Consider the following 27,896-nt stretch of genomic DNA (forward strand, 5'->3'; position numbering starts at 1 on the left):
AGGGGCGGAGGCGGTGGCGCCCCGCCCCGGGCGGCGGCGGGCTGATGGCGGGCCGCGGTGGCTGCCGGCGCGGGCGGGAGCAGCTGGAGCTGGAGCGGCTGGGCGAGGCGGCGCGGGCCGGCTCCTGCCCGCCGTCGCCGCCGCTCTCCGCCTGCTCACGGCAGGCCTGGAGCCGGGACAACCCGGGCTTCGAGCCCGAGGAGGAGGGGGCGGCGGCGGCGGCAGGGCCGGTGCTGGAGATGGACGTGGAGTGGGGCAGCCCCGCGGCTGGCGCTTCGTCGTCGTTGGGCAGCGGCGCGGCGGGTCAGGGCGGCGGCGGGCGGCGGCAGCGGCGGCTCCCGGCAGGGCGCGGCGGGGCGGAGGTGTCGAGCCGGCACCAGGTGCCGCCGGACGGCGCCGCACCCCGCCGAGCGGCCTGGGCCAAGCGCCTGGCGCGGCGACTGCGAGGTGAGAGCCTCTGTCCCCCTCCCTCCACCCCCTGCCCTGGCCCGTCCTGCTGGAGCTGGGCTTCGAGTCTCTTTCGGCTCCTACAGCTCAGCTGCCTTTTCCTGCAGGCTGTCGCCGGGAGCAACGTTCATGAGTTGTTTGTAGTCCCTTTTGCCTTTTCTTCCACCCACCCCTTTGCTACCTGTCCTCTTTTTCCTCTACCCGTCTTCTTTTCCTGTCTCCCATCTGTCCATCCGTGCTTGCCCCTGTCTGTGTCCCCATCTCTTCGTGCATGTCCATATTCTGATCTCAGTCCTGGTTATGCCCCCCAGCACACACAAAATGTGCGCACACCTCTCTCCTTCCTTTCCTCTGGAGCATAGAGCTCTCTGCCCTCCAGGTCTTAGTCCTGGCTGTTTTCAATGTAAGAGACGCTCCTGAGTAGTTTTTGGCTACATGTGGCTTTTCTGACCAACACCAGGTCTTTGGAGAGTTGGACCAGAATACTTGTCTTTTTCTCTTTTTCAGCATCCTCTGTCCTATAAAAGAGGTGGTTAGGATGGCATTCGTGCTTAGAGTGGGGTTGTTGGGAGGGTGTTTTATTCATTTTTGCTTTTCTGCAATATTGTGCAGTGCCTTGGAGCTGCCCTCGATTGTTGAGAACTGCCTGTTGACACACAGCTGTTGACCAGGGACATAGTTTGAAGCATAAGCAGGAGCACATCAAGTGAGCGTTTGGAGTGTCGTTCTAAGCTTACTGCATTAACTCTGTGCTGAGCTGGCCCTGTACAGGGTTGTTTTGACACAGCAGAGAAGATGGTGGATGAGGAGTTCTTTGGATTCAAGGTTGTGGGAACACATGTGAGAAACCCCCCTTCCTTTTCAGAGAAGCTTAAAACGCCAGCATCAAATTGTGATGATTTTAAACATAGGATTTGTTTAAGTGTCAGACAAAATCTTTATTGTTATAAAGCTGCAGGAAAAGTAAACCATATTTAGAAGATATTAGAAATATTTCTATATTTAGACAATATTACAAAGTATTCTTCTTTTAGAAGAAGAAACCTAGGGGTGGACTTGGCAGTGTTAGGTGTGCAGTTGGACTCGATCTTAAGGGTCTTCTCCAACCTAAATGATTCTATTATTCTAGAATGTGAACTCTCTGAAGTGATAGATAGTACTGTTACTGGCTGGCACAGCATCAGCAGAGGTGTCAAAATGAACTCTATTTTAAGTAGGGACTTGTAAAGTAGGCTATTCTATGTCCTGTATGTCTTCACTTTGATTTTAATGTGCATTCAGAAATCATTTGCTATAATGATTTCTCTGACTTCAGGTGTCTTGCACCAAAATAAACCCCTCTTGATCATTGCAGTGTTTTACTTGGATGCAAGTCTCTGCAAGACTTGCACAGATTACAGAACAGACCATGTTTTCTTTTCAGCAGATTTTATTGGGAGAGTGTTCAATGAACTAAGTCACTTCATAAGAAGAGACCAGAATGGCCAGGAAAAAATATCAATTATAATTATGTGTTATGGGTGAACTGGGACTGCTCTGTTTGGAGTCTTCAGTGGTGTGTTTAGTTTAGTCTGTCCCTGAAATGCGTAAATGTCTAGGAAGGGAGCTGCTTCATGTGGAGAAAGTGAAGTCCTTTTATAAAAAATGAATATCCAAGTAGATGTTCAGATGCTCCCTTCATACTAGTTGTTGCTGAGAAGGAACCTCCTGTATGTGCTTTTAACTGTGGTGAAAAATAGTAGTGTTTGAACATGAGGTGAGTGTGAGAGTGACTTTGTGATGACCCGGCATGAGTTGCTGCTGTTGCATATCTGTCATGGTTTCTGCAGTAATAGTCAAAACAGATTATCCGCACTAGGACTGATTTTGGTGCTTGTTTCTGAGCCATTGTGAACCTGAAGGCAGAGCTTAATAATATGTGATTTGTGTAATGTCAGAGTATTCGCAGATGGAAAAAAAGTCCATCAGACAAGACACCCCCCCCCCCCCCATGAGATACCATTCTAACGAAGGCTTGGTAAAATGCTTTGTTGAATCATCTATAGTTCATCTGCATCTACAGCTTACGGTTGGTTTTAGGTGGAAGAAAGCTTATTTTTAGTATGCTTTTTTCTAGCAGTTTTTTTTTTTTTAAGCCTATATATGTATTTTCACCTTGTTCAGCTGAACAAGCAGCAGAACCAAGAGGAATTGGCTTTTGGTGAAGCTGCATGCTGTGCTGGTCAGAATGAGTGCAGCTGAGCCTTCAGTGGCATCGGCATCAGGCAGATGTTGCCAGAGAAGATGTTCTGGCCCTGCCCTGATAGACTGATCCCTTGCCTGTCCTGCTGCCTGAAAGCAGTGTATCTTGGGCTAGAGTAACTAGTCTGGGAGCTGATGCGTGTCTGTAGCTTAAACTTTTAATTTCTGCTTTCAGGCTGAAAGATGGGGACCACCTTTGACATGGTAGCAGTATGCATCCTTTCAACTGGTGTGGTTCTCTTTACACTACCGGGTGTGAGCCTATTAATCAAGTGTGCACTGTGTGGAGAATGGTGCAAAGTTACACATTCCTGCAGTGCAAGAATACAAAAATAAATATTTTCAATAATGGCCGTGGACCAAGCTGCCTCTTGCTGTTTGAGACAGTCACTGAACACTGGTAGTATTCTATTTTTAGCTGTAAAATGAAAATACTTGGTTTCGTGTTCTAGGAATGTTCGGCGTGGATTTATCCCTGTGGTTACTATCCACAGTTTCTGTTGATTTCTGACCTGCGTACGTTTTGTGTTTATAGGCAAGTGTAGATAAAGTTACGGTAGTAGACAGATCCTTTTCTGGCTCGCTCATGAGAATGTTACCATTAAATCATAGGCACAGTAAATGGCTAGGTGTGACTTTCGTGCTGTGGAGGTGCTGCAGGGTGCTGTACTTGCCTGCTGCATAGGTAACTAACCTTCTCTAAAGAATGTGATCGCTGCAGGGTACACAGCAAAAGGGCTGATTTCAAGCCTGAAATTAATATAGGGCACTTGAAGGATATCTGAGGTTTTAATACTGGAAAGAGTACTCAGTAGTTCTTTTGACGTTTCATGGATAACTGTGAGGATCTTTGAAGACTGGAAAATGGCATACTCAGTTTTATTTCGAGACGACTACAGGAAAGTTAGCATAGATTTATTTAATTAAATTCCATTTCACTAGACAGAATTCAACAAGAGGGATTAATCCTTTGGATATCAAAAGTGATAGTGTTACCATGGCTAAACAAGTTGCCACTCATCAACTGAGGGATATTGAATGACAGCTTACACTTTTCTTGCTGTCAGTTGTGAAATAAAAATGCAGAGAGGATTTAAGGTAACGGGCTTTTGGTAATTGCAACTATCAGGGAGACTGTAACAGGAGTTACTAAGTGAATAGAAAGTCAACTACTTCAGACTATCTGTATTTTAGGTTCTTCTCTTTGTGGATTCTTTTCAGATTCTAACATGAGTCTCTGTGAAGTAGCTTTAGTCCTTCTAGTTTTGCAGATCTCTTCGGCAAACATTCCAGATGCTGAGGGGAGAGGAGGGGGTGACTATTCAACTCTGTTAAGGAGAAAGTCATCAAAAGTTTTGATGGGTAAGAGCAAAGTCCATTTCCAGAGCCAGGCTGGAAAGGTAATGTGCCCCTCAGAGCTGTGCTTGGTCACCCAGTGCTACTGTGTCCTCATGTGCGTCAATGCTAAGGAGTGTATGTGGGGTATTTCTTGAAAGATTTTCTTAGTTATTGTTAAATAGAAGTATCAAATATCGTTTCCAGTCACTCATTAATTGCTACGAAGAATGCATCATGACATTTTTACTGAGTTGAACTAGCACAGGCTCCGATTGTGCCTTACTAAGGAATGTGAACTAAGGATTGTGAGACTGTGTTTTGTTGCTGTTTTGGGACAAAGCATCTTTGCCTGAGGGTCGCTTTCCTCTCCTTCCCCCAGCCCCATTCTTTCACCAGCATCTGAGTTTCTGCGTAGGCAGATTAGTTAGTGATATGTATCTTGGCTTGAGCACTTTCAGGACTTAAGACTTTTACATAAATCTGAATTACTTTATATGCATTCTGTACCTTATAAACTTGGCTTTATGATTATGTAGGTATATGTGTATATATAAGTACACATACATTATCTATATTACGTGTGTGTGTATATATGTATATTTTATATGTGTGTAAACAGATAGATTTTAATTTCCTGCATTACCGAACAAGCTAGACTTTTTATTGTAAGATGAAATTTCATCTATTTTTTATTTGCATTTGATCATTATTTTCTGACAACTCTCCTGAGTTTGTATACTCTTTGGGTAAGCTGTTTGGACTACAGAACGTGAGAGAATTGTTAGTTGCAGATTTGTTTGATAAAGAGTACGTAGATTCTGTCAAAAAGTTGATGAATAGCAAATTTATATAAGGAACGGACTGCAAATGATAAATCAAGGTTAGAAACGAAACATTTTTGGTGCTTGCACTAGGTGTCAACTTAAATCCAGCACTACTTACCGCAACTATTCTTGATGCGTCTAAACCAATATTCTAATAAGGCAAAAAGGGGAATAATGTACATCTCTTCTAAAAAAGTGGCACTAATGAAAGCTTCAGGCTAGCTGATGGGCAAATCCAGGGTTCATTTATGATCTCTGGTGCTGTTTGTTTTTTTGGTGTGGGGTTGGCTTTTTTTTCCTTCACATGTAACTTTCTGTTCCTTGCTGACTCCCGACAGTATTCTAATATGACAGAATTTGAGCTTGCAAGCTTTCTGCTCACCACATTTCTTATTGGTGAGTAATGTGCTGACAGCCGGGACTCGGCTCTCTTGCCAGCTTAGCTCACTGACTGTTCCAGCCTTTTCTTCCTCTCTTCTGTAATGTTTTCCTGCCTTTATTATGAGGGTTGCTAGTGCAACGTAGTGCTGTGTTAGAGACTGAATTTGTTGAGTTCTTTATTATTAGTGACTCTGTAAATGTTCTTGTTTTTGTGTTTCTGTCTTCAAGAATGACCTAATGGTGAGGATTTGGCATTCTGTGTAGTAAAGCTGCAGTCTTTATCTGTAAATTTTCAGACTTACCATTAAAGAACAGCTTTGAAAAAACTCTCTTGTTTTGGGGGCTGACACTAGTGAAGTTTCTAAGTTACTAATTAAGGAGCGTGAACAGAGGTTAATGCTAAGACTATTAGTGTTTGCTGTGCCTATGCAAGACAAGTTTCCTGGTTGACTTTGTGGTTAGGTCACAACTTAAAAATGTGGTTGCTGAAAGGCTTCTAAAAACATCTAACACTTTTTTTTTTTTTCTGAATAAACCTTGTATTTGCAGGTAGAGGGAAGAGCTTCCTTATTCCAATCTCTTTGTTAGCAAATGAAGTTCTTACAGCAGGCAGATTAGCCCTTTGTCTGTCTTAGTCTTACAGCAGTGGTTGCAAAGCAACTGAACTCGCGCTTCATTGTCACGTGTTTTGGCTGTCCCTTGTTGCTGTTCCATTTGACTTCAAATTACTGTGGTATGTTTGATGGATCCAAGATTTTTTCCTAGGGAGTTTGAGGTTACCTCATTTCCATCTACTGGGAACGTAAAGGATGTTTTAAAAGGTTGGCCGTTTAAAATACCTGAAAAGGGTGGAAGTTTGGTGCACTTCTGTAAGAATGAATTTTTATTTTTAGACGCTTTCTCTCCTGCTATAAACTAAGGTCAAGTCGCCTTGCTTTATTTAGGCTTAAATGAAGAGAAGTTCCTTGAAGGTAGCAGTTCTGGTCTGAGCATCAGCAGCTGTTCCCAGTGTTTTTTCTGTTTTGTATTAGGCCCAGGGAATAAATATGGTGGTTACTAACTGCTTTCTGTTCTCAGATGGTTGTTTCTTTTAGTGACTCCATTTAAAAGATCCTTTTCCTTTTCTGTTACCCTTTTGGAAGGGATCACCAAAGTTCAATAAGTTCTCTTACACTGTCTTGAGAATGTCAGGTATAATATGAAGCTAGTAACAGGTGGAAATAGTTCAGCTAAAGCAGTTGCCCAGTTTGACAGCTAGACAGCAGTTGCTCATTTAGGCCACTGCTAATGTTTCAATGATAACTGTTGTGCAGGGAAAGAAGTCATGTAGAAATACTCACCAAGAACCCTGCTGTGTCTCTGTTGGACATGCCTTGCCTATTTGTGAGAGGAAGGTTATGATTTGTTTTCTTTAAAAATATGTTTAACTGACATATCCTCCTTTCAGGTAGAAAGTTAGTTAAGACTACTTATAAAGATTCGATAGTGAACATGCATTTTCATTCATCTAACAATGCTTTTCATATTTAAAAAAAAAACCAAAACACTGCACTGCATTTCTTGAAGGATGGCTATCTGTGCGTGTCTTTGTGCACTTTTATCTGTTTTCATACCACGTGGTTTTAAGTGACAGAGCTTCTGGCAAATTTTCAGCAGGTTCTGTTAGAGTTCTGCTGAGCTGTCATTAAATTGTTATGGTATCTCATGAATAGCTAATACTGCCTCGGGCCGTTCAGCGTATGGAAGGGCAACCCAAAGAAGTTGTTCTTGCTTGAATTTAGATTGGTTTAAAATCCAGAGAAGAACCTGCAGCAGACATGACATAGGTTAAGCTTTCAAAACCACTTAACTTATTATGTCACTTGTGTATCTAGTATCAGACATCTGTGTATATCGTTATATATGTTTTCCTTTTAAGGTCTGTGGGGGACAAGACTCATGGAAGAAGGCAACACCAGCAGAGAGCGATATCTGAAAAGTGTTTTACGGGAGTTGGTTACATACATGATTTTCCTTGTGGTCTTGTGTGTCCGTAAGTACCGTTCAGCATTGATGCATCCAGTTCTGTACTATCTGCTTGCTACATAGGATTCCAGAATGAAGGTTGTTTCAGTGATGTGGGGGAAGAATTAATGGGCAGGTGTGTAGGTAAATATTTGGAATTAAATCTTTCTCTTGTTTCTGCACTTGGATTGTTGGTTAAGATTGAAACTACTGCAACTTTCTGTGCCTTAACGAGTTTTGAACCTTTAAGCAGGATGATAGGATACTTATTCTTTGTCTTTACGGAGCATTTTTAAAATGTAGTACCACATTGCAGTGTAATGCTTCTGCTATGTATTTTGAAATCACTGAACAGAACTGTTAAATGTGAAGAGTAGGAGTTAGTCATCTAGGACAAAAAATTAAATTAAATCACCAAGTTTCAGATTTATCACCAAGCTTATGTACAGATCATTCTAAGAATAGAAGTTCTTGATAGTAGCTGGAAAGGCAGAGATAATACTAGCTACTTAGAAATATCTGATGTGTTTGCATGATGCTGGATGTTTTAAATGCATCTGCAGCCTATATATATTCAAGCTGGATCACAGCTGGAGATTTCTATGATTTAAGTGTGTAATTTGTTTTGTTGTCTATGATATCATATGAAGTATTGTAATACTATAGAACACAGAACAGAGTAACATTCAACCTACTCTTTTTTTTTTTTTTTGGCTTTTAAGTAGGTGACTGCTTTGAGGTAGGTGCTCTAGAATCAACACTGAAGATAATATTAGCAGATTCTCCTAAATACAGACTTAGTACACAAGTGAGGAGCTTGATGGATCTCCAGCCTCATACACAACAATATTCCTGGACCCAAACGGAGTTTAAGAAAGCAGCCTGAACTGAGTTTACTATCCTTTTCTCAGGGTGAAGAGCCTTAGTGATGCTGGAGCACAGGTAGTACAGGATATTTATCACAGGCCTCACACAGCACCATGAACAGTTGTGGCTGGTATAATGTAACAGTTCTGAGAGTGGTTGTCTTTTCTGGCCTTGGGGACTTGAAGCCCTTATACAATTCTATTTCAAGATTTCTAAGGCTTTTTAAGTGAATAGTCAAAACAAGGCATGTTCATATATTTGCAATATCTTTGGAAAGCTGATATGTCTCAAGCCCCCTATCTTTAGTGTGGGCAGTTCTGTTCTAAATGCCTGAAATATCAGTGACACTTAAGTTGTCGTTTATGATCAGTTGTAATAGGACAAAGTGATTTTATTTTTTCTTATTTTTATTATTCTACCAGTGCAAAACTACATTGGTAGACTGGCTCTGAGAGCAAGTCTGCCTTGCTTGTCTGGAGTAGAATTACTAAAATACCCCAAACTTTATACTGTTGACACAACTGTTTTGGTGTTGTACTGCAAGCATGGTTATATACTAAATATAATGGGTTTTTGCTTCCTGAGTCCTTTAAGAATGCTTAGTGCAGGTTTATGGACAAAGTACTGTACGACTGCTTGTGGCTGGTATGCAGTACCACCAGGAGAGGTGTAGCAGTGAGGGACCTGAATTAAAATGAAGTGAAATTGGTTTAAGTGGGAAAAGCTTGACTGCATGCTGTTCACAATTTGTTTTTCTATAGAAAAAGATTTTTGGTAACAGAATAAAGGAAAAGTATAGCGTGTTAAATATCTATAGATATTGCTAACTCATTAGTATTTTTTTAAGTACTATCCTTTTTAATTTTACATGTAAGCAATAACTATGGGACAGACTGGTCTGTGGCTTGGCATGCTCTAGGAGAGAGCTTTCCAGTGCAGGCTAAATGCTATGGGCATTTCTTGTACTCTTGTATGTTTGAGAGTATATATTTAGAGAGAATCCAGGTATTGTATAGTCATGTGATATATTCCATGTGCCACAGCAGAAGTCTATTAAGAATAGTTCTTGTTCTCCAGTTGCTAAAGAAAATACATTTTCTTCCTTGTGATAAAATATTTTTAAGAAATTGTCAAAGCTGATGGAGGTTGTTCAGTGTAGACTTAATCTTTCAGGCTTCTCTGAGTTTTAGCCATAAAATGGTTTTAAGTATTTATAGGCAGTAACAGTATCAGTGCCAGAGACTGTTCTCTCAAGCCATCTTGGCTTTGTATGTCATTTTATAATTTATGCTCTGTGGTCCTCAGCCAAATGCTTGGCCCGGCACAAGGAAAAGTAGTAACACACAGTAATTTATTTTCTGTAGGGAGATTCTCTTAGAAGCACTGCACATCTAGAGTGGAGTTTCATTGTCTAACCATAGATGGCTAATGCCATTCACAGTGTCCTGTCATATCCTGGTTGACCATAGTTTTCTGCTCAAGCAGGGCATAGTTCTGAGGTCTTGTGCCGTCTATGCCAGCTGTCTATGGATGCCTTGGATAGCACAAGTCACCTAAAAAAGCACTAGCTTCCTTTCCAGGCTGCTGAATCGTGGCTTTGTTTTTCTGAAGTTAGCTTTTGTAGAAGTGTTAATAATAGAATGAGGTGTGGGAGGGAGAACTGAGTATTTTAAACTGATTGATCAGTCTGTTCTTCAATGCTTTTCATATTGTAATCATGGTTGACAGACAAATGCTGCTTGGTGTGGATTTTGTTTTGTTCTGAAGCTTAAACTTTTCAGTGCAAAATCTATACAAATACAACCTGATGTATTCAAAACAAACCAAGCAATGTACTCTTTTTTTTTTTCTTTTTTTTCCCTTCTTTTTTTCCTCTTCTCTTTCCCCCACCCCTTTACCTCTCACTCCTTACCTAATCTTTTGCAGTGACTTATGGGACAGTGAGTTCCAGTATGTACTATTACACAAGGGTTATGTCACAGCTCTTCCTGGAAACACCTGTATCAAAAATGGAGAAAACTGATTTCAAAACTTTGTCCACAATGGATGACTTCTGGAAGGTAATCTAAAAACAATTTTTTATCTCTCTGTTGCTGTGATTTGCTTGTGCTGTCATGGCCTGTAAATTTAACCTGCAGGATCTTTTTTCTAATGCGGTGGGGGTTGTGCATGAAGATCTCTGTGCACAATGTCAGAGCTATGGAACAAAGTAGGCCTTTCATATGTGAAAGTTTAGAACCTAGGTAATGCTAGTGGGGCAGGGTAGGGCAAGGTTGCAGAATGTCTTTGGAGGACAGGTAACAGTAAGGCCTGAAAAATTATTAACTGCAATTCTAACGCATCCATGGAATGAAGATCTATAAAAACAGTGCTGGCAACATGCAAACTAAAATTCTGTCTTCCTCCCCAGTTCACAGAAGGCCCTTTGCTGGATGGTCTTTACTGGGAGATGTGGTACAACAACAAAACCATGGCAGAAAACAAAAGCTTCATTTATTATGAGAACTTGCTCCTAGGGGTGCCTCGCATTCGGCAGCTGAAAGTGAGAAATGGTTCGTGCTCAATACCTGAAGATTTAAAGGATGAAATCAAAGACTGCTATGATGTCTATTCTGTAGCTAATGAAGATACTGCTCCTTTTGGACTTCGAAATGGAACAGCGTACGTAGTATTCCTGTAGACACACATTTCCTTTTTTTTTTTTTTTTTCTGACCTGGGTTATGCTGATTAACACAATAAGTCACTTGGCAGAGGCAACTCTGCATTTGCTGTATGTTCTGTCTGTAAATCCAGGTAAATCCAGAGCAGCTGCCAGTTCTGCTCGTGGAGAAACCTTACTGAACTTGGAAAGGACTGTGCTCTTGATCCACTTGAGTTTAGGTGCTGTCGTTGTGTTGTTGGTAGCTGTTATGCGTGGGAGACACGCTGTGGTCTGAGTGCAGCACTGCAACTCATGAGCACCTGTTCTGTAATTCTGTATTGTATTACTGCAATGGGTTTCACTGAGTTGTCTTCCCTGGCTAAAAATGGGACTAGCACTGTCTCTCTTGGAGGACGATGTGTGAGTTGAAGTGTAAAAGGTTTTGGAGGTGGAATGTAACTATGTAAATGCAATTTTCTTTCTTTCCCTGAGGATAGAAATTCTGTGCGAGAGGATTGATCTGTTCTCTCTTCACAGTTAATATAATTGTGACCCATCTTTCTATCTTAATTTTGTTGTGTTTAGTCAAAGGAACTTTGTAAGCTCTTTCTCCAGGGTACAAGCATCAAAACTTTCTACAAGTACCTCTTCAATGAAAGCAGCCTTTAAGTAACTGATATGTTTTTTTGGTCAGGTTTTGTTGGTGTCTGTTTTGTTAATTGTAAGTTGAAAGACTAATGTGCTCTGTTTCACTTCTGAACTAGTTGGACGTACACCAATGAGAAGGATTTGAATGGGAGCAGCCACTGGGGCTTGATTGCCACATACAGTGGGGCTGGTTATTACCAAGACCTCTCAAGGACCAGAGAAGTGACAGCTGTGCAGATTGCTAGCCTTAAAAAGAACCTGTGGCTGGACAGAGGGACCAGAGCAGCTTTCATTGATTTTTCCGTATACAATGCAAACATCAACCTATTCTGTGTTGTCAGGTATGAATAAACCATGACAGTGTTCAGACTGCACAGTGTAGGTTGTAGACTTGAGGTTTTCTTGTGATTGCCTTGTTTTGAGGACATGGGTAAGCATATGTTTTGTATAAAGGAGACAGACAACTGAAGTGGCATGCCTCCCTGTCAAAGAAGTGGGACCCCACATGCTGGCTGCACTCACCATCTGGAGGCAGTTCTGACTTCCCTGATGCCCCAGCGGCTTGGGTGCAGTTTGCAGGTGACTTCTCTAGTGAGTTGGCTTATTAAAGTAAATACATGGATATACAACATCAGTCTTTACTTTAGACAGCATGAAACAGATGCAGATGAAGACAGGTCTTTCCATCTATGTTTTCTCACTGTTCCTGAAATGCTTTGGGCTTTAGTCAAAATTGAGTGCAGTCAGGATTACACCTTCTGTTGTGTGTAGTGTCTTCTCTGAACCAGATGTGGGCTTTTGCCTTTTCCATTATTTAAATAATTATGTAAATAAAACCATGTATCTTTTAGTAGTGCTTTTCATCAACACTGTGTAAATTAATTTTTTTTTTCCTTGCCTTTTTTCAAATGCAGGTTGTTAGTGGAGTTTCCAGCAACTGGAGGCCTTATTACGTCTTGGCAGTTTCAGCCAGTGAGGCTGATTCACTACATCTCCACTTTTGATTTTTTCCTGGCAGCCTGTGAAATGGCATTTTGTCTTTTTGTTCTTTATTATATGGTGGAAGAGATCTTAGAAATTCACATTCATAGACTGCACTACTTCAGAAGTCTCTGGAATTGCCTTGATATCCTTATCATTGTAGTAAGTAATCTTTATAATAAGGCTAAAATTGTTTTCTGAAATGCACTTTGTGGGAGACGTTAATGACTCAGTATTCCTATAGTGGGTTTAAGGGATAGGGCGATCATTAGGAAGGATACTTACAGACTATTGGGCTATTCAGTCTGAATAAGACAATTTTAGTCTATGTTGTAATGTTGGTGTGTTTTTGCAAACTTGCTTGTTCTGTCTTCGGTGGTTTCAACCTTCGCATCCTGGTGAAAAGTTTAGAGTATTTGTCCAGTATGCTTTTTCACAGTTTTTGTGTATAAAGGCACAGCCATTATGGGAGGTAACAAACTCGCCCTCATTTCTCTTCTATGTATCTGATACAGACTATTGCAGTGGCTTTCAAGTGAGAAAATTATTTGCTTTAAAGTCGTAATTTGCATTTGGAGGAATGGGACTGAGATTTAAATATATTTGCAAAGAACCATGAAGACATTTAATGTGGTATTAAAATACTCACCAGCTAATACCAAGTTTGAAGAAGTGTCTCAAAATTGTAGAGTGCTAGCAGCTGTCAGGGCTGCTTTCTTGGTTAAGTAGACAGTGTTGCACATCAGGAATCTTGGTGTATCAGAAAATCTGAGCTTTGAATTTAAAGCTACATAATATAATTCTCTCTGGACTTAAGCTGTGTTTACCAAAAGTATACAAAGCCAGCAGTCCTGAAACAGTTTCAGTCCCACGCTTGTTTTGTATCTTCAGGCTTGGACGAATCAAAAGTTTAAGTCTTGAAGTTAGTATCTGTAATCTAGAGGAATCATACTTGCATCACAGTGCTTTGTAAATGAAGGACCATTTAGGAGGATGTTCACATGAACTGTGTGCTGTTTGTTATACTTAACAGCGGGGGGCAGTGGGGGGATAAGGTGCTTTGCTGTTACAGTCAGTGAAGTGTATTCAAGTGTGAGTGTAAAATTCAGTTCACTCAGGGTCAAATTCTATGTTTATACCTTGTCTGAGGGACATTGTTTAAATTTAGGATTATGTACTTTATGACTCTGTATACATGGTGAAGTGTTCACTTAGACTAATAAAAAGCACACTTGCAGAGGTCAAAGCAAGAACCTTACCTGTATGGTAAAACTATAGCTTCTCTGCTGTTGCTTGTTCTGGGCAATACTGGTCAGTCTGTACTCCGGAGAAACTCTAGTACTTTTGGCTACTGCTGTTTTTCTGCTCTTTACTCTTTTTCACCTTTTGTCTTTTTGAGTTGTCATCTTTCTTTCCTTATATTTCTTTCTCTGTGACAGCTTCATTTTTCTGAGCCTGCTAGGCTTCACCGTCATCTTGTTCTTCAACTGTGGCAAGGAAAAGATTTCTAAATCTTCTTACCCCCAGGCTATTTGTCTGTAGTCTAGGACTATAATGGTTTTGTTGTGAAATGCATTTCCTGATATGTCCAGAAACTCTAGCTTGGATCCTATCTCAAACAGCAGCCACTGGGCTGTTAAATTATTTCTGAAGTAAAGGTGGTGAAACCTGGCCCCCTCCAGCCCCTGCAACTGCCTGGCCCTAAGCACTAATGTGATCAGTGACCAGTGGGGTTGACCCTGAAGGACTGCGAGAAGCTTGTATCAGTGATTTTTTTTTTTTTTTTTTTTTTTTTCCCCCTAGGCTCTGTGCAATCCCTAGCTGTTACTTTCCTGTTTGAAACTTTAGCTTTGTAGTCAGGACAGCTTGAAAACAATATATTTGCTTTTGCTTAAAGCTCACATTATGGTAGAGCTATAAATAACGTGATGTTCCTCACGTCTTAACTTTACCTGATGTATGTGGCTAAAACACATACAGTGGCTAAAAAACAAACAGTTGTTTTAAAACCCTAATCACCTTTCGTATGTTTGTATGTTTCTTTTGTACTCAGCTTTCTGTTGTAGCTATAGGAATTAGCATCTATAGGACATCAACTGTTGATATGCTCCTGAAGAAGCTGCTGGAAGATCAGAACTCGTTCCCCAATTTTGAACCTTTGGCATATTGGCAAATGCAATTCAACAACATTGCTGCAGTCACTGTGTTTTTTGTCTGGATTAAGGTAACTCCAAGACGCACATCCTTATTCTAACATTAGAATGTAAGCAGTATTCTGAGTTTTGCGTGATACACTATCTGAGGTTTAGTCGTGTTTCTCCTAAAATTGGTCATGTGAGAAAGAGCACAGGCGTAACTTCTTGCAGATTAAAAGCAAGGTTGTAATTTGCCACAGGTTTAGTCAGTCCTTGTTTAAGTCTAGAAGATGTAGTCAGTCATAGTGCTTTGTCACAGCAGACACTTAAAGAAATGCTTTTATTATTCCTGAATTGATAAGTCAATAATTCTTACTGGGTATTGCTTTTTCCTAGACTCGTTTAACTGTGCCCATTTGATCTAGTCAAAACTTCTGAATCGTTAGAAGGGTTGGTAAAGCTAGTCCAATTAATCTGAAAACTAGATATATTACTTTAGTTAAACTTAATTTCTCTGTTTTACTGCCTCCTTTCTAGTGATACTTTTTTTTCATGTCCGTACTCATTTTCCTGTCCTCTGTATGTATAAAGTTGCAGAGGAACATTCAGTTAATAAACTGTCTAACTGGGGAAAATGTAAGACAATGATAAGTAAATTTCCACTCTGATACTCCAAACCGATACGTAGGTTTATCAAGCAAGTTAGCTAATCTCTTACTCTTTTATAAGACAAAGTTGCATCTAAATTTTGCATCATGGTTTAAGAAATTAAGTGGCTTATTATAAGAAATAAGGTAAACTGCAGAGTAACAGAATAATGAGGGTTGGAGGGGACCTTGGGAAGTCTCTAGTCCAGCCACCTGCTCAGACCAAAGTTAGCTGTGAGATCTTATTTTCTTGCACTTTACTACTTCATAGCTAACATCTTCATTGAAGATAAAGATAGATAAATAAATAGGCTTTTGGGAGCATTTCAGTAACACTGCTCTGAAGCCAGGATGCCAAATAGAGGAGTGAAAAAAACAAACAAAACCCCACACCCAAACAAGAAGTTGGCGTTCTCACAGAATTTTCTTCACATTTCAGGCCTCAGTGTTTTTAGGAAGTGATGTATTTCTAAATGTAAATTAACTGACTTTGTCTTCAGTCAAATTCAGTAAGACATTAATGTGTAAAAGCCTGGAGAGCGATTGTTAAGAAATTGTCATCTTCCTTGTCTTTACAGTTGTTCTGTTTTGTGGTTTGTTTTTTTTTTTTTTTTCTTTTAACAGCTTTTCAAATTTGTTAACTTCAACAGAACAATGAGTCAGTTATCCACTACCATGTCTCGCTGCGTCAAAGATGTCATTGGCTTTGCTATTATGTTTTTTATAATTTTCTTAGCATATGCTCAGTTGGCCTATCTTGTCTTTGGCACTCAAATCGATGACTTCAGCACTTTCCAGGACTGCATGTAAGTACAAGAAGAAAAAATGCAAAGAATTTCTCAGTACGTTGGTAAATGGATTTGGTTGCCTCATCAGAGACCAAACAAATCCTATGACATCCACCTAAACAGATAAGCTGCAGAGGTATCACTGATGTAGCTCAGTAGCAAATGCATTTTTTGATAATGTTTTTAGTTCAAAAACTGTCTTTGCTGTGATATTAAAAATATACTCTAGTTAGATCAGTGAGCTAAAAATGGCAGGTTTTGGTTGGTGGAAGTTACATGGTTTTTATAACAGTTGGTTACATTCCTAGACAAAGCAATAACTCTGTCTTCAGCAGTTGAATGATTATATGCTTGCTTACATTTGTACTGCTTACTGAAATGTTGCATGCATAATAACGCTGTGTTCCTGATAGTATGTGTAGTTGATTGACTCACAAACAGAGTCCATCTTAGACAGCCAACGAGTAAATTTGTAAGTATCTGCTGGAATCCAGGATAGAGATAGGGCTTAATATAGGGTTGTTAATCAGTTTTTCCTTTATCGATTTGGTACAACATAATGTGATTCTAACTGAGGTAATTACCATGTTGTTCAGTTATCGATTTCCTCCTGCCCCCTTATGTCGGGGCAATGTTGCAAAAAGTTTCTTGTAGAGAAGTAGAGGAACTTGTAATATGCTGATGGTACTGCACAGTGCCAAGCCTCTTCCAGCCTTGGCACTGTACAGACAGCTTTAGAGGGAGAGGGTTGGGGTTGTATGTATGCAAGAGGCAGAAGGGGCAGGAGGGGGATGGGAGTGGGTCTTAAAGCTTCACAATGGTAATCATTGGTTTGCTCTGCTTCCTGTTGCCCCCGTTATCAGTTGTGACCGAAAGCCAGAAATAACCACCCTAGTTTTGTTCTGTGTGTGTGGCATCTGACTGCGAGTTTGGTTTTGCGTAGAGATGGGCTTGAGGAATTGACTATTGCAGTGCCTGATAAAGTATTACAGTAGTGCAGACCTCTGCTGCCCATCAGTCAGACTGTTAAGGTAAAATAGATTGAGAATTCTTGCACAGCTCCAAAACTGTTTGTTTTTTTCAACTCCTGGATATGTTTTGTTTTTTAAGATTTACTCAGTTCCGCATCATTTTGGGAGACTTCAACTTCACAGAGGTTGAAGAAGCTAATCGAATTTTGGGACCAATTTATTTCACTACATTTGTGTTCTTTATGTTCTTCATTCTTTTGGTATGTACGCCTTTGTTTATGCGGGGTGGGTAGGTGGCCATTTTTGCATCTTTTGTTCTTTGATTCCTACTGCTACTTGGGGTTTTTTTTGATAATGGTGAGTGTGCAGTCCATGTAGGGGCCTGACTGTTACATGGCCGATCACTACACTCTTTCATTTTTTCTTCATTTAAAATAGATTTGCATTGTATGTTTATTGTCATGCCCATATAGTGCTCCACATTGTAGGGGTTTTTAAATTTTATTATTATTATTATTATAAATAATTTTTTGTTTCTAAAGTCTGAGTAGTGCCTGGTTGGCATACACAGCAAGCCCGTATCTTTTGGTGAAAAGTAGCTGTAGTGTTCCGTACAGGCTCTTAGTCTACAAAGCGCTCTAATGCATGCCTGGCTGTGTTTACAACAGCCTAGTTCATGCATGCAACACACAACTTGTCTGCTAGAAGAGTCTAGTTCATCAGCAGTGCAGCTGCTTTCAGATATGCAGGTTTGCCTGCAAAGGCCTCCTTTCTATCCTCTTTTCCTTCTCCAGGGCAGAGTTGGGCCCTGTCTTTCTCACCTTCCCAGTGCAGATTACCTGTACGGTTTTTGACAAACAGTATTATAAGAAGCTCAACTTATCTGAGAGGCAGTATGTAGACATGATTGTCTGACAAATAAATTCAAACAGTGAGTATATTGTGAGTGAGTACTCATCTTTTATATACTCTCTGTTAATACTAGCATTGAATCTATAGTACAGTCTTACTAATAATTTATATAACAAAAAGTGGAGGGAGGAGACCTCTCTTAGAAACCTAGGAGACCAAGTAAATTCTTTTTTTTTTAATGTCAATATAAGTGAAGAGCCCCAGTATCTTCTACCTGGATGTAGTTTTTGGTTAGTTTTGTACTAACATTAATATTTAGTAATACTGTTTCTGATGATATCACCAGATGGAAGCTGTTACATGAGCAAGAAATCCTCAGTTTATTCCCCAAACTGTGTGTCTTCTGGTGATTTGATAAGGTGGCAAGCATTAAAGCAGGATTTTACTAACCTTAAAACAGTACAGCAGTCCTGTATCATCGTAACTTTTGGAGTTATTTAATGACCCTTGTACTTAATGAGGCTTTTTATTATTCTTTGAGGTGAGGAAAAATGGCATTCAGATATTATTTGTGGGAGAAGACTTCATCTTGGCTATCCACTAGTAAGAAAGCAGAGAATCTTGTTCAGCAAGATGGACCAGTAGTCAATCAGAAAATAACACATGGGTCACTCTGGCCAAAGAAGCGCATGAAGCGAGTTTCATATTTGCTTTGAAGCACCTCACAAAATCCAGAGGAGCAGAGGCTAGTGTCCAGCAAGGGAAAGAAATATTTTTTTCTAAGGGGTATCAGAAAAGCACTGGTGTGTGAAGGCACAGAAAGTTATCCAAAATACTCGCTATAATTTGTGTGCTTATTAATATCTGCACATCCTGTCATTTGGCTGGAGTGAAATGTTGCTGTAAGCTCCTTGAGACCAGTCTGAGACCTGGAAACTAAGTTAGGGAAGATGGGCAGAAAGCACCAACTCTTAATGTTGGGCAGCTGAAAGCAAAATAGACAGTAATCAAGTTACTTCTTACTTCTCTAGTGTTGGGCAAGAATGCATAAAGATACAGCATTGGAAGATTGTTCTCTTAAAGCATTTTTTTAAGTCCATGAGGAAATAGAGGTTAACACTGCCTTTCTTCATGAGAGAGGCACGTTGAACATGCCAGTAAATTGAGTCATTCTTTCTGGACTTGAATGCCCAGCTTGCAATTCAGTCATGTTTACTCCATGTTCAGCAGGACCCTTTCAGTAATGACAGCATGGCTCAAGTAAATTATATGCTTGGCTATATAAGGGTTATATAAGGGTTAGTGAGACCAATTTTTTTCTCTTTTGTCTGAACAAGCAGTCAAACTCTTTTCAGAGTTGGTGGCATACATGCCAAGTGTCTGATTTTAAGCTTTTTTGTTTTTATCTTTAGTCTGAAATGCAAGCAGAGCTGTAACTAGATAAGAACCCTGTGTTTGTGCTGGTTATTACGGGGTGAATAGTTAAGTTGATTCCTTGGGCATTTTTGTTGTTAGCTGTGTTGTCTAGATTAATTCACAGTTGTTATCTGTATAAGTTTGGCCTTCTACCTGCAAGGCCAAACTTATACAGATAACGTTAAACAGGCATGGTTTATTGCCACTGCTGTGTGTGGCACGAACACTTTCTGGAAAGTAATTCTCTAGTTATGTTAATAACCAGTAGTCTTGATTAAAAGTTGTTATACTGCAGTGCATCATATTTCAGTATCTCAAGCTCTTGATGTTAGTGCTTTTTAAACAGCCCACCATTTTTCTCCTGGCCCTTTTAAAAAAAATCATGTATAGGTCTGCACATGAAGGTCATAGCAGTAGTAGGGCTCACACTTGTTGAAATTTTTAAGTGGACTTTTTATTTTTCTCATGAACAGAACATGTTTTTGGCCATTATCAATGATACATACTCTGAAGTCAAATCAGATATGGCACAACAGAAGGCAGAAATGGAACTGTCTGACCTTATCAGAAAGGTAAAAGTAACATTTTGTTTGTTTGACATCTCATTCCTCACATCTGAGCTTACTCCATAAAATGCTATATAAACCGTAAAAAGTAAAGCTGGCAGCAGCTGATGAAAATACACCTCTCTTAGTTAAAAAAGTTAGTTAAAATAAATGAATCTGAACTGAGTATAAATTAAACAAATGAAAACTTTCCATCACTACGTATTTTAGTCATCTGAGACTTTGCGTTGAATGATCAGCCTACTGAAAAGACACAGGATTTGTCTGTCTAGGTATGTACAGAAATATTGAACTGATGAAGCTAAACTGCTATTTAGTTTGGTCGAATTCAGAATTACCTTGTTTCAGGCAGTAAGATGAGGCAAGTCTTGGATAATGTGTTGGGAGCTCCCAGCAGCAGCTGCCAGTAAGGTTGTTGAATACAAAGTTAAGAGCTTGACCTGAATCCCAGTTTAGGAAAAATGTGCACGTGCTCTGGCATGGATGCGGTGCTGTACCGTGGTCAGAAATGTCTAAATGCATACGTGGCATGACCAGTAACTCAGAGTTTAAAATTTGGAAACTGGTTATTAGAGCAGAGAAAAATGAAAAGCAGTACTTTGTTGGGATGAGGGCTTTTTTTAAAAGTCATTCCTACAACTAAAGAATGATAGATAAGCAAAATGACCGCAGAAAGTTGTACCTGTTTTGTCAGCATTATTTAAAAGTATCGCTTAACTGCCAGTAACTGCCAAAGGTGTCTTACTGGGACAAAATACTCCATTCCTACTGACCTGCAGTGCAAACTGAATGATGAAAGCCTGACCTCTAAGTGCAAAGGTATTTGTATGTTGCCCATTTAAACACTGAAATAAAAGGTGGATAAACTGGAGGAAAAGACAGATTCTTGCAGGGCTTTTGGAACACACTGAATGATAGTGTATGCTAGCTGATTTTTGTAATCAAAAAAGTTATTAGAAATCAAGTGTTAACATTTCATGACAAGTAAAACATGAAATTTCACTTTTTCTTTTAGGGCTACAACAAAGCCATGATCAAACTTAAATTAAAGAAAACTACTGTTGATGACATTTCAGAAAGTCTGAGACAAGGTGGGGGAAAACTAAATTTTGATGAACTCCGGCAAGATCTAAAAGGGTAAGGAAGCTGTTACTTCTTATCTTGGATAGTATCCCCAGAGACATGTGATGTTAAGACTTTGATGCGAGTTTCTCTTGCTTAGGGTATGTTAATGTGAATAAAGACAACACAGCAGAATACTCTTGTTTTGGTTAGTGGGTAACAAAGCATGTGCTTTTCCTATATCTGGTGGGAGGTCTATGTAAACAAACAGATGTGTTCAGGTAAACAATCTCTGCATATGGGTCTGCGGGCATTGCACAAAGGAAAGTTCAAACTGTGGCATGGAACTGCAGAAGAAGAGAGGAGTGGGAAAAGAATGGTCAGTTTGAGGTGGAAGAGAAGCCTTAACTAAGGAGGTCTGCTGAGCTCTGGCCCCTGGAGTCTGCACTATGGCTGGTGTTGCTGCAGTAGGGTGGCATCCCACACCAGAGGAAGGATTTGGCAGGCTGGGGCCCAACCTCCTTGACTTGCTGTGTTGTGGGGGAGAAGGGGTCTGAGGAAGCAGAGATCTAAGGCCTTTGACAAAACAGTAATGTTTCTATTGGAGCCACTGCAGCAGTTTGTGAACAAGCAGGAGTCCAAGGAAAGGGAACAAATCAAGGAGGTATAAAAGAGATGGTTGTGAAGGAGCAGGAGGGTGCAGTCTAGGGGAGATTTGTGCGATTAACTAACGAAAGGTGAGGGTTGATCTTTTTGTTATCAGTGGTGTGAATTTATAGGCAGCACTGGGATCAGTCGTGTCTTTGGTTTGGGGATGAAATTCTGTTCGGAGTGAAGTGTTTTTCTAATACTTGAAGTTCATTCAGTGTGTGAGCCAGCACAGGCAGGATGCAGGAACAACCACAAAACCACAGATGAAATGCAAAGAGCAAATTTATTTTCATTACCTTGCCAACTGCAGGATCCCTGAAGCAGCACCTGGGCAGAGGCACACAAGCAGGGACGCAGGCACCGCGGACCTTGGTCCTTGCTAGAAGATTGACGAACCTGCTGTTTTTACCTGTATATCGGGGATTCACGCAGGCGTAGTTTACCACTGTGCTTTGATCTTTCCCACAGCAGGGCAGGAATCTCAAGCATGTTTGGTAGGATGCCTCTGAGTCTATCACAGGCCTGTGTTATCTAAACACAGATGTTCTACTTGTCAAGCACACAAGACTAAATAACAATTAGTATGATATGTGTTTTTCTACACCCCAGCCGCAAGTCACTTGAGCGTGTTTACAGTCCTCCTCACCATTCTTCCATTATTTTCCCACATTCAGCATCTGAAAAATGGAAAGTAAGGGAACTGTTTTTATTGCCTTTTTAGGAAGGGGCACACAGATGCAGAGATTGAAGCAATATTTACCAAATATGACCAGGATGGAGACCAGGAATTGACAGAGCATGAACATCAGCAGATGAGAGATGACCTGGAGAAAGAGAGGGTGAGCTCAGCATTAGGAGTGATATGCCACCAGTGCCATTTGCCAGTCTTCTCCCCGTGCTGGTTTGCTGCCCCAGAAGAATCCACTTGTTTCCCTTCACATTTGCTCTCATCCCTGGCTGTCTGAGGGGGAGCTGATGGAGGGCAGGAGGTCTTTGCCCTTGACACCCCCATCCCCCATGTACAGGTGAAAGTCTTTACATCATCTCTCTCTGTGGCTTGTGTTTTCACAAAGGAGGATCTGGACCTGGATAGGAGCTCTCTGCCACGTCCTCTGAGCAGCCGCAGCTTCCCCCGGAGCTTGGATGACTCCGAGGAGGATGAGGATGAAGACAGCGGACACAGCTCCAGGAGGAGGGGCAGCAGCTCTAGTGGGGTTTCCTATGAAGAGTTCCAAGTGTAAGTTTATCCTTCTGAGGGGGACAAATCTGCATGGTGTTTGGTTTTTGGTTTGGGGGTTTTTTCCCCTTGTGGGTTTTCTTCTTTCAGTTACATAGTAGTCTCTCCTATAACTCTGAGTATTAATCAAATTATTCATAAAAGTAAATGTTATGTTTTTAAGGTGCTTAAGTCACTCCTTTTAGTAGCTTTCAAGTAATATCTGAACTGGAATTAATTTAGAGAGGCTCATGGGAATCAGTTAGAAAACCAAAACCAAATCAAACCAACCAAACAAAAAAACCCCAACAAAAACCCCTGTGTCCTTAAAACCTGAAGTCATTGAAAAGACAGAGAAAATGGTCATGCTACAATAATGCCAGAAGACTTTTCTGGGTTTTTTTGGTAGTAAAACCTTGAGGTTGTTTTAGGTTCAGTGAGAACTTCAGCTGTTGTTTTTAATAAGATTAAGTTACTTGTGAGTGTGTATTTTGCCTAAAATGATAGATCTCCATATTAATTAATTATAGCAACACTAGCTGAATGAAGAATTTGAGTAACTAGAACCAACAAATTCTGATGAGGATGCCTAAAAGCAGGGAAAACAGAGTGGAATACATACTTTTTTCCTATCTGCTTTACCCCTGTGTTACCTTCTTGCTCTTGTGTAGCTTGTCCCTTCCTGGAACTCATTTGTGGAAAGTCAGATGCGTGCTTGAATTAAAATGCCGTCTCATCCTTATCTGCTCTGTGTGTTGACATGCTAGAACGATACTGACTTGGAAATGTCAGAGTCACTGAAGCTCATGCTTGTTGCCCTCAGACTCATGAGGCGGGTCGATCGCATGGAGCATTCTATCGGCAGTATTGTCTCCAAGATCGATGCAGTTATTGTGAAGCTCGAAGCGATGGAGAGAGCCAAACTAAAAAGGAGAGATGTGTTGGGAAGACTGTTAGATGGAGTGACAGAGGTAAGAAACCCACTCTCTCCTGTCTGGTCACAACCTGCATGGCTTGCTTACTGTTAGCACTTCTTCTTACTGCTTGGCTTGGGAGGGTTGAGGGAGTGGTGGTAAAGACAAGGTGGGTGCTTTGACAGTGGCCAAGTGATTTCAGTTCTATGTTAGGAAAACATGAAATGTTAGGGACATGATGCAAGTTTCAGATACAGTAACCCATCTTATAGTGGGCCTGTGTCACGCTGAGGCAACAGAGCACCATTTAAACCCCTGAACTGGACAGCAGTCGTGTTCGGGAGTTGCTGAAGCAGCTCGTTCACCCCTTGGTGTCTGTTGGGATTAATGCAAAGCTTTTTATGGACTAGTCTGTTAGAGTCTGGGGGATCCAGCCCAGCAGGCCCGTGCAGCCTGCTCTTCTCCTCCCATGTTGCTTCTGGGATTGTGTGTGGCAGGTGGAAGCAGGTCACTTCTGTCACCAGGATTATCTAGCTTCTATTGCCTCCCCTCCCACCTTCTCTTTCTTGAGGGCCCTTTGGAAGTGTCCGGTGGGACAAACATGTTATTTCTGTGGACGCTAAAACCTGTCAGGTTCCTGATGGGGCAAGAACAGCCAGAACAGGGCTGTTAAGGGGTGGGTGAGATGGACTGTCTTGGTGGGTTATGTAGGTCAGACTTTTAGCTGGCCTGTCACAGATACGGTGTTGCTGGCTGTTACTGTTGTTCCAGACAATAATTCTGCTTGATTCTTGAGATGGGGCTTCCTTGTGGGTGTGCTCTCCTCAGTATATTTTACATTTCTGGAGGTGGATTTAAATATTAGAAACTGTAATGCAAATTGTGCTTTCATAAGTGAAGGTGACAACCTGGGCGTTACATCACTGGAAAGAAAACAATTTACTGTGCTAGCTGTGTTTCTCCACTAGCCTATGGAACTACTTGAGTGGTATAAGAATTTTGCATGTTTGTATGGGGTTTTGCTTAGACTGCAGTTTCGAAGCTGCGCTTCCAGCTTGTGTCTTTTAATCTGTTTAGGATGAAAGACTGGGTCGTGACAATGAAATCCACAGGGAACAAATGGAGCGACTTGTGCGAGAGGAGTTGGAGCGATGGGAATCGGATGATACAGCATCCCAAATGAGCCATCGGTTGGGAACACCACTTGGACTGAATGGCCAGCCTCGTTCGAGGAACTCTCGGCCATCTTCCTCCCAGTCAGATGGTATTGATGGGGGAGGAGGAAATGGGGGGAATTAACATCCATGTGTAGGATTAACTTTGTAGGTGATTCTAAATGTTTTGGGTCAGTATTAAGCCAGCAAATACACTACCACTGTTTCCCAGCATGAGGTTATCATCCTGATCAGACCACTAAGGACAATTTTCACTGGTGGGCAAAAGTAAATATTCTCTTCATAAGGCATTTTCAGACCTATGTAAGCCATGTGTCACGTTCAAGTTACCAACAGTGAGACTGTCAGCCTTGGAAATGAAAATGCAGGAGACACAATGGAAACCAAGTGTGACAAAATCTACCTGGACAGAATTTTGGTTCCATACATGTATGATGAGGAACACTTTCACGAGGGCAGCAAGCTTCAGACAAAATAATGTGCTGTGGCTAAAACACTCAAATGAAAGGCTGTGAGTTTTCTGCTTTCTATTGGAAAATATGATTTTTAAATGCTTTTAAAAGCAATTTTTAAAAGAATATGATATCAGTTTATTGTCTCATTCATTATAACAGCTGACACTTTTCAAAGAGATAAAACAGGACTTTTTTTTTACTTTGAGTTTCTACCTATTTTTCTGAGTTATTCTTGGTGTACTAATGTTCATTTTTTTTTTACTGTTTTTGAGAAATACTATGTTTCTTTAAACAGAAGAAAGTGCACTTAGTTTGTACAACTGTAAATCACATTATTCTGTAATAGAAACTGTATGCATTACATGTTTTTGCATTTCATTAGCATTTCAAAAGTAATATTTGAGAACTGCCTCTTCACACCAACTAACATAATCATTTTCAGCTTTGTTGCAAAGTGTCCATCTCTTAATGCCATGTTTTCATGATCTAAGTGTTCCTGGGATAAATATTCCACAGGTTCTCAGGTAAATATGGTTACTTTGCAGAAAATACATTATTTAAAAGCACACAAAATTGAAAAACACTAACTCTTCCTTGGTTGTGACAGAGAAGGGGGCAGATAAGTTGCTGACAGTTGGGAAAATCCAATCTCGTGCTCTATCATGGTCTAATCATGTCTTGACTATGGAGTCTGTATTTACAGTTAACACAACTGCTTGTAAAATTATTGGGTATATTTCTACATATGCTTTTCTGCTAAGGTGCAACATGTGACTCCTTTGGAAAGGTGTTTGTAGTATAATCACTGATTTTTAGTATTTCATTTCCTCTGCTTTGGGTGTCATAGAAGCTTGTTTTTGAAAGGAGATGCAACATTGAAATTACGTTGGTTTCCTACAGAAAGCATTGAGTGTTTATAGTTTTGCCTAGCAACATGTTTCCATATGTGGAATGCCAGTTTAGGAGGGAGGTTGTCAATTGTGCTTTTTTCCTGAAGATGGCAGTTGTCTTGTATTTAAAGACTTACAGTCAGGGTAAAGGAAAATGGAAAGCTACATAATCAAACACATCTTAGCTATTAGTTGGGTATATAGAGGAAAAAATGCCTATTTAACAAAGTATAAGTAGCATGTATATGTTATGTTGGTGCTTTTTATTTCAAAGCAGTTGTTGCCAGGGATTAGCACCTCATTCTTGTGGTAGTACTGCTTAGGCAAAGCTTACATCTTGCATATGTTCTTACAACTGTGTTGCCTGGATGTACAATGACTCAGAATGCCTTCCCTCTAATCAGAGAACTTGCTAAAACTAAATAGACTTCATGCCTTTCCCTATTTTTAAGTTTATGAGAAACCACACGCACTGAAACTTAATTAATGTAAGATGGAGCAGGACAAAGTTCAATGTGGAGACTGGAATTTCTTGGTAGCTTTGGCTCAAGAACAGAACGACGTGGGAAAACAGGTTGTGAGTCTTGTGAATTATTTTTTTTTATTTCTGTGGGTTATTTTGTCCTGTACTAGGAAGAAATTCATGCTCTTTCACAAGAGACCCCATCAACTTTCCAAAACAGCACACAGTGCAGTGGTTAGGGCACTTGTGTGAAACAAGAGACACTCGGACTGAGTGTCTTGCCTTGATGGAAAGTTTTTGGACCTTAGAAACCTTCCTGAGGAAAGCTTTTCTGTGTTGAACTGGCATTTCTGACTTCAAACAAACAAAACAAAAAAACCACCAGCTGTACACATGGCCAGCTGGTGTGCAAGGAAAATAGAAAATACAATATAAACCAATTTAAATATACATAGCCTTGTCTTTATATTCATATCCAAAATGTGTAGTGTGTTGGTATGTGACATGATTTACAGTTTAAACTTTGAGGCATGCTAACTAATTACACTTGTGTAACATGTAATTGATGTTGGCTGTCTAGGGTCAAGGGTTACCTAAATGCTAAGATAGTATTTAAATAATAATGTACTTAAAATCAATTACTTCGGCCAAATGACCCAACTTGAGTTGTCCAGCAATCAGCTGGAACCTTACTAAGAATACCTTGTGTTAAGGTTTGTGTCTGTGGTCTGTAAAGCTTGTGGCATGCTGAGGTTTATGGCAGCAGGGACTGGGGAGTGTGCAGAAGTGATCTAGTGGTCATCTGTTGGTGAGGCAGGGCCTTCCTGGGGGGAAAGAAAGCAAAACTAAACCTATCAGTATGGTTTTAAATAGGTTTCCTGTAAAAATGTCTCTTTCAAAATGTAAATTCAATCATGCAGTTCACCTTTTATTTGTAGTATATGTTTATTTGAAAATGTTTGCATTCATAGCTGTATTTGTTGAGGTATATTTCTGTAACGTGTTGTTACTTAATAACAAACTTCATCTTGAAGTGCAGTAAGTTTTCATGGGGTATCCATGTGTTGACAATGGGCCTTGCAGTAAGTGCATGACCACTTGACAAATGTTACAAACATTTTATTATTTCATTTTTCAACTTTTAGATTATAATATCATTTGTCACTTATTACAAAGGTAAGGTTTTTGCATAGTAATGTACAGTGGTCTTATTAAGAAGCTGTTAATTATGCAAGTTTTCTACAATGATCAAGAATGTATTGATCTGTAAAACCGAGCACTTTACTTCCTAATAAACATTTTATATAATCTATAAAGCAAAG

General features: G+C 40.3%; 1 protein-coding gene across 1 annotated transcript; it reads left to right on the plus strand.

The window, feature by feature from the left end:
• The first annotated feature begins 23 nt into the window (after positions 1 to 23).
• Positions 24 to 27,889, plus strand: PKD2 (polycystin 2, transient receptor potential cation channel). The gene is given in 16 exon segments (XM_072862239.1): positions 24 to 447; positions 7,150 to 7,263; positions 10,029 to 10,162; positions 10,513 to 10,763; positions 11,509 to 11,733; positions 12,307 to 12,535; positions 14,427 to 14,597; positions 15,780 to 15,961; positions 17,054 to 17,174; positions 19,656 to 19,754; positions 20,764 to 20,885; positions 22,183 to 22,300; positions 22,535 to 22,698; positions 23,501 to 23,648; positions 24,669 to 24,887; positions 24,889 to 27,889. Coding segments are annotated over 16 exon segments (2,715 nt in total). The 5' UTR covers positions 24 to 44; the 3' UTR covers positions 24,904 to 27,889.
• The last annotated feature ends 7 nt before the right edge of the window (positions 27,890 to 27,896 follow it).

Source organism: Ciconia boyciana, chromosome 5 (assembly GCF_034638445.1).
Source record: "Ciconia boyciana chromosome 5, ASM3463844v1, whole genome shotgun sequence".
NCBI lineage: Eukaryota > Metazoa > Chordata > Aves > Ciconiiformes > Ciconiidae > Ciconia > Ciconia boyciana.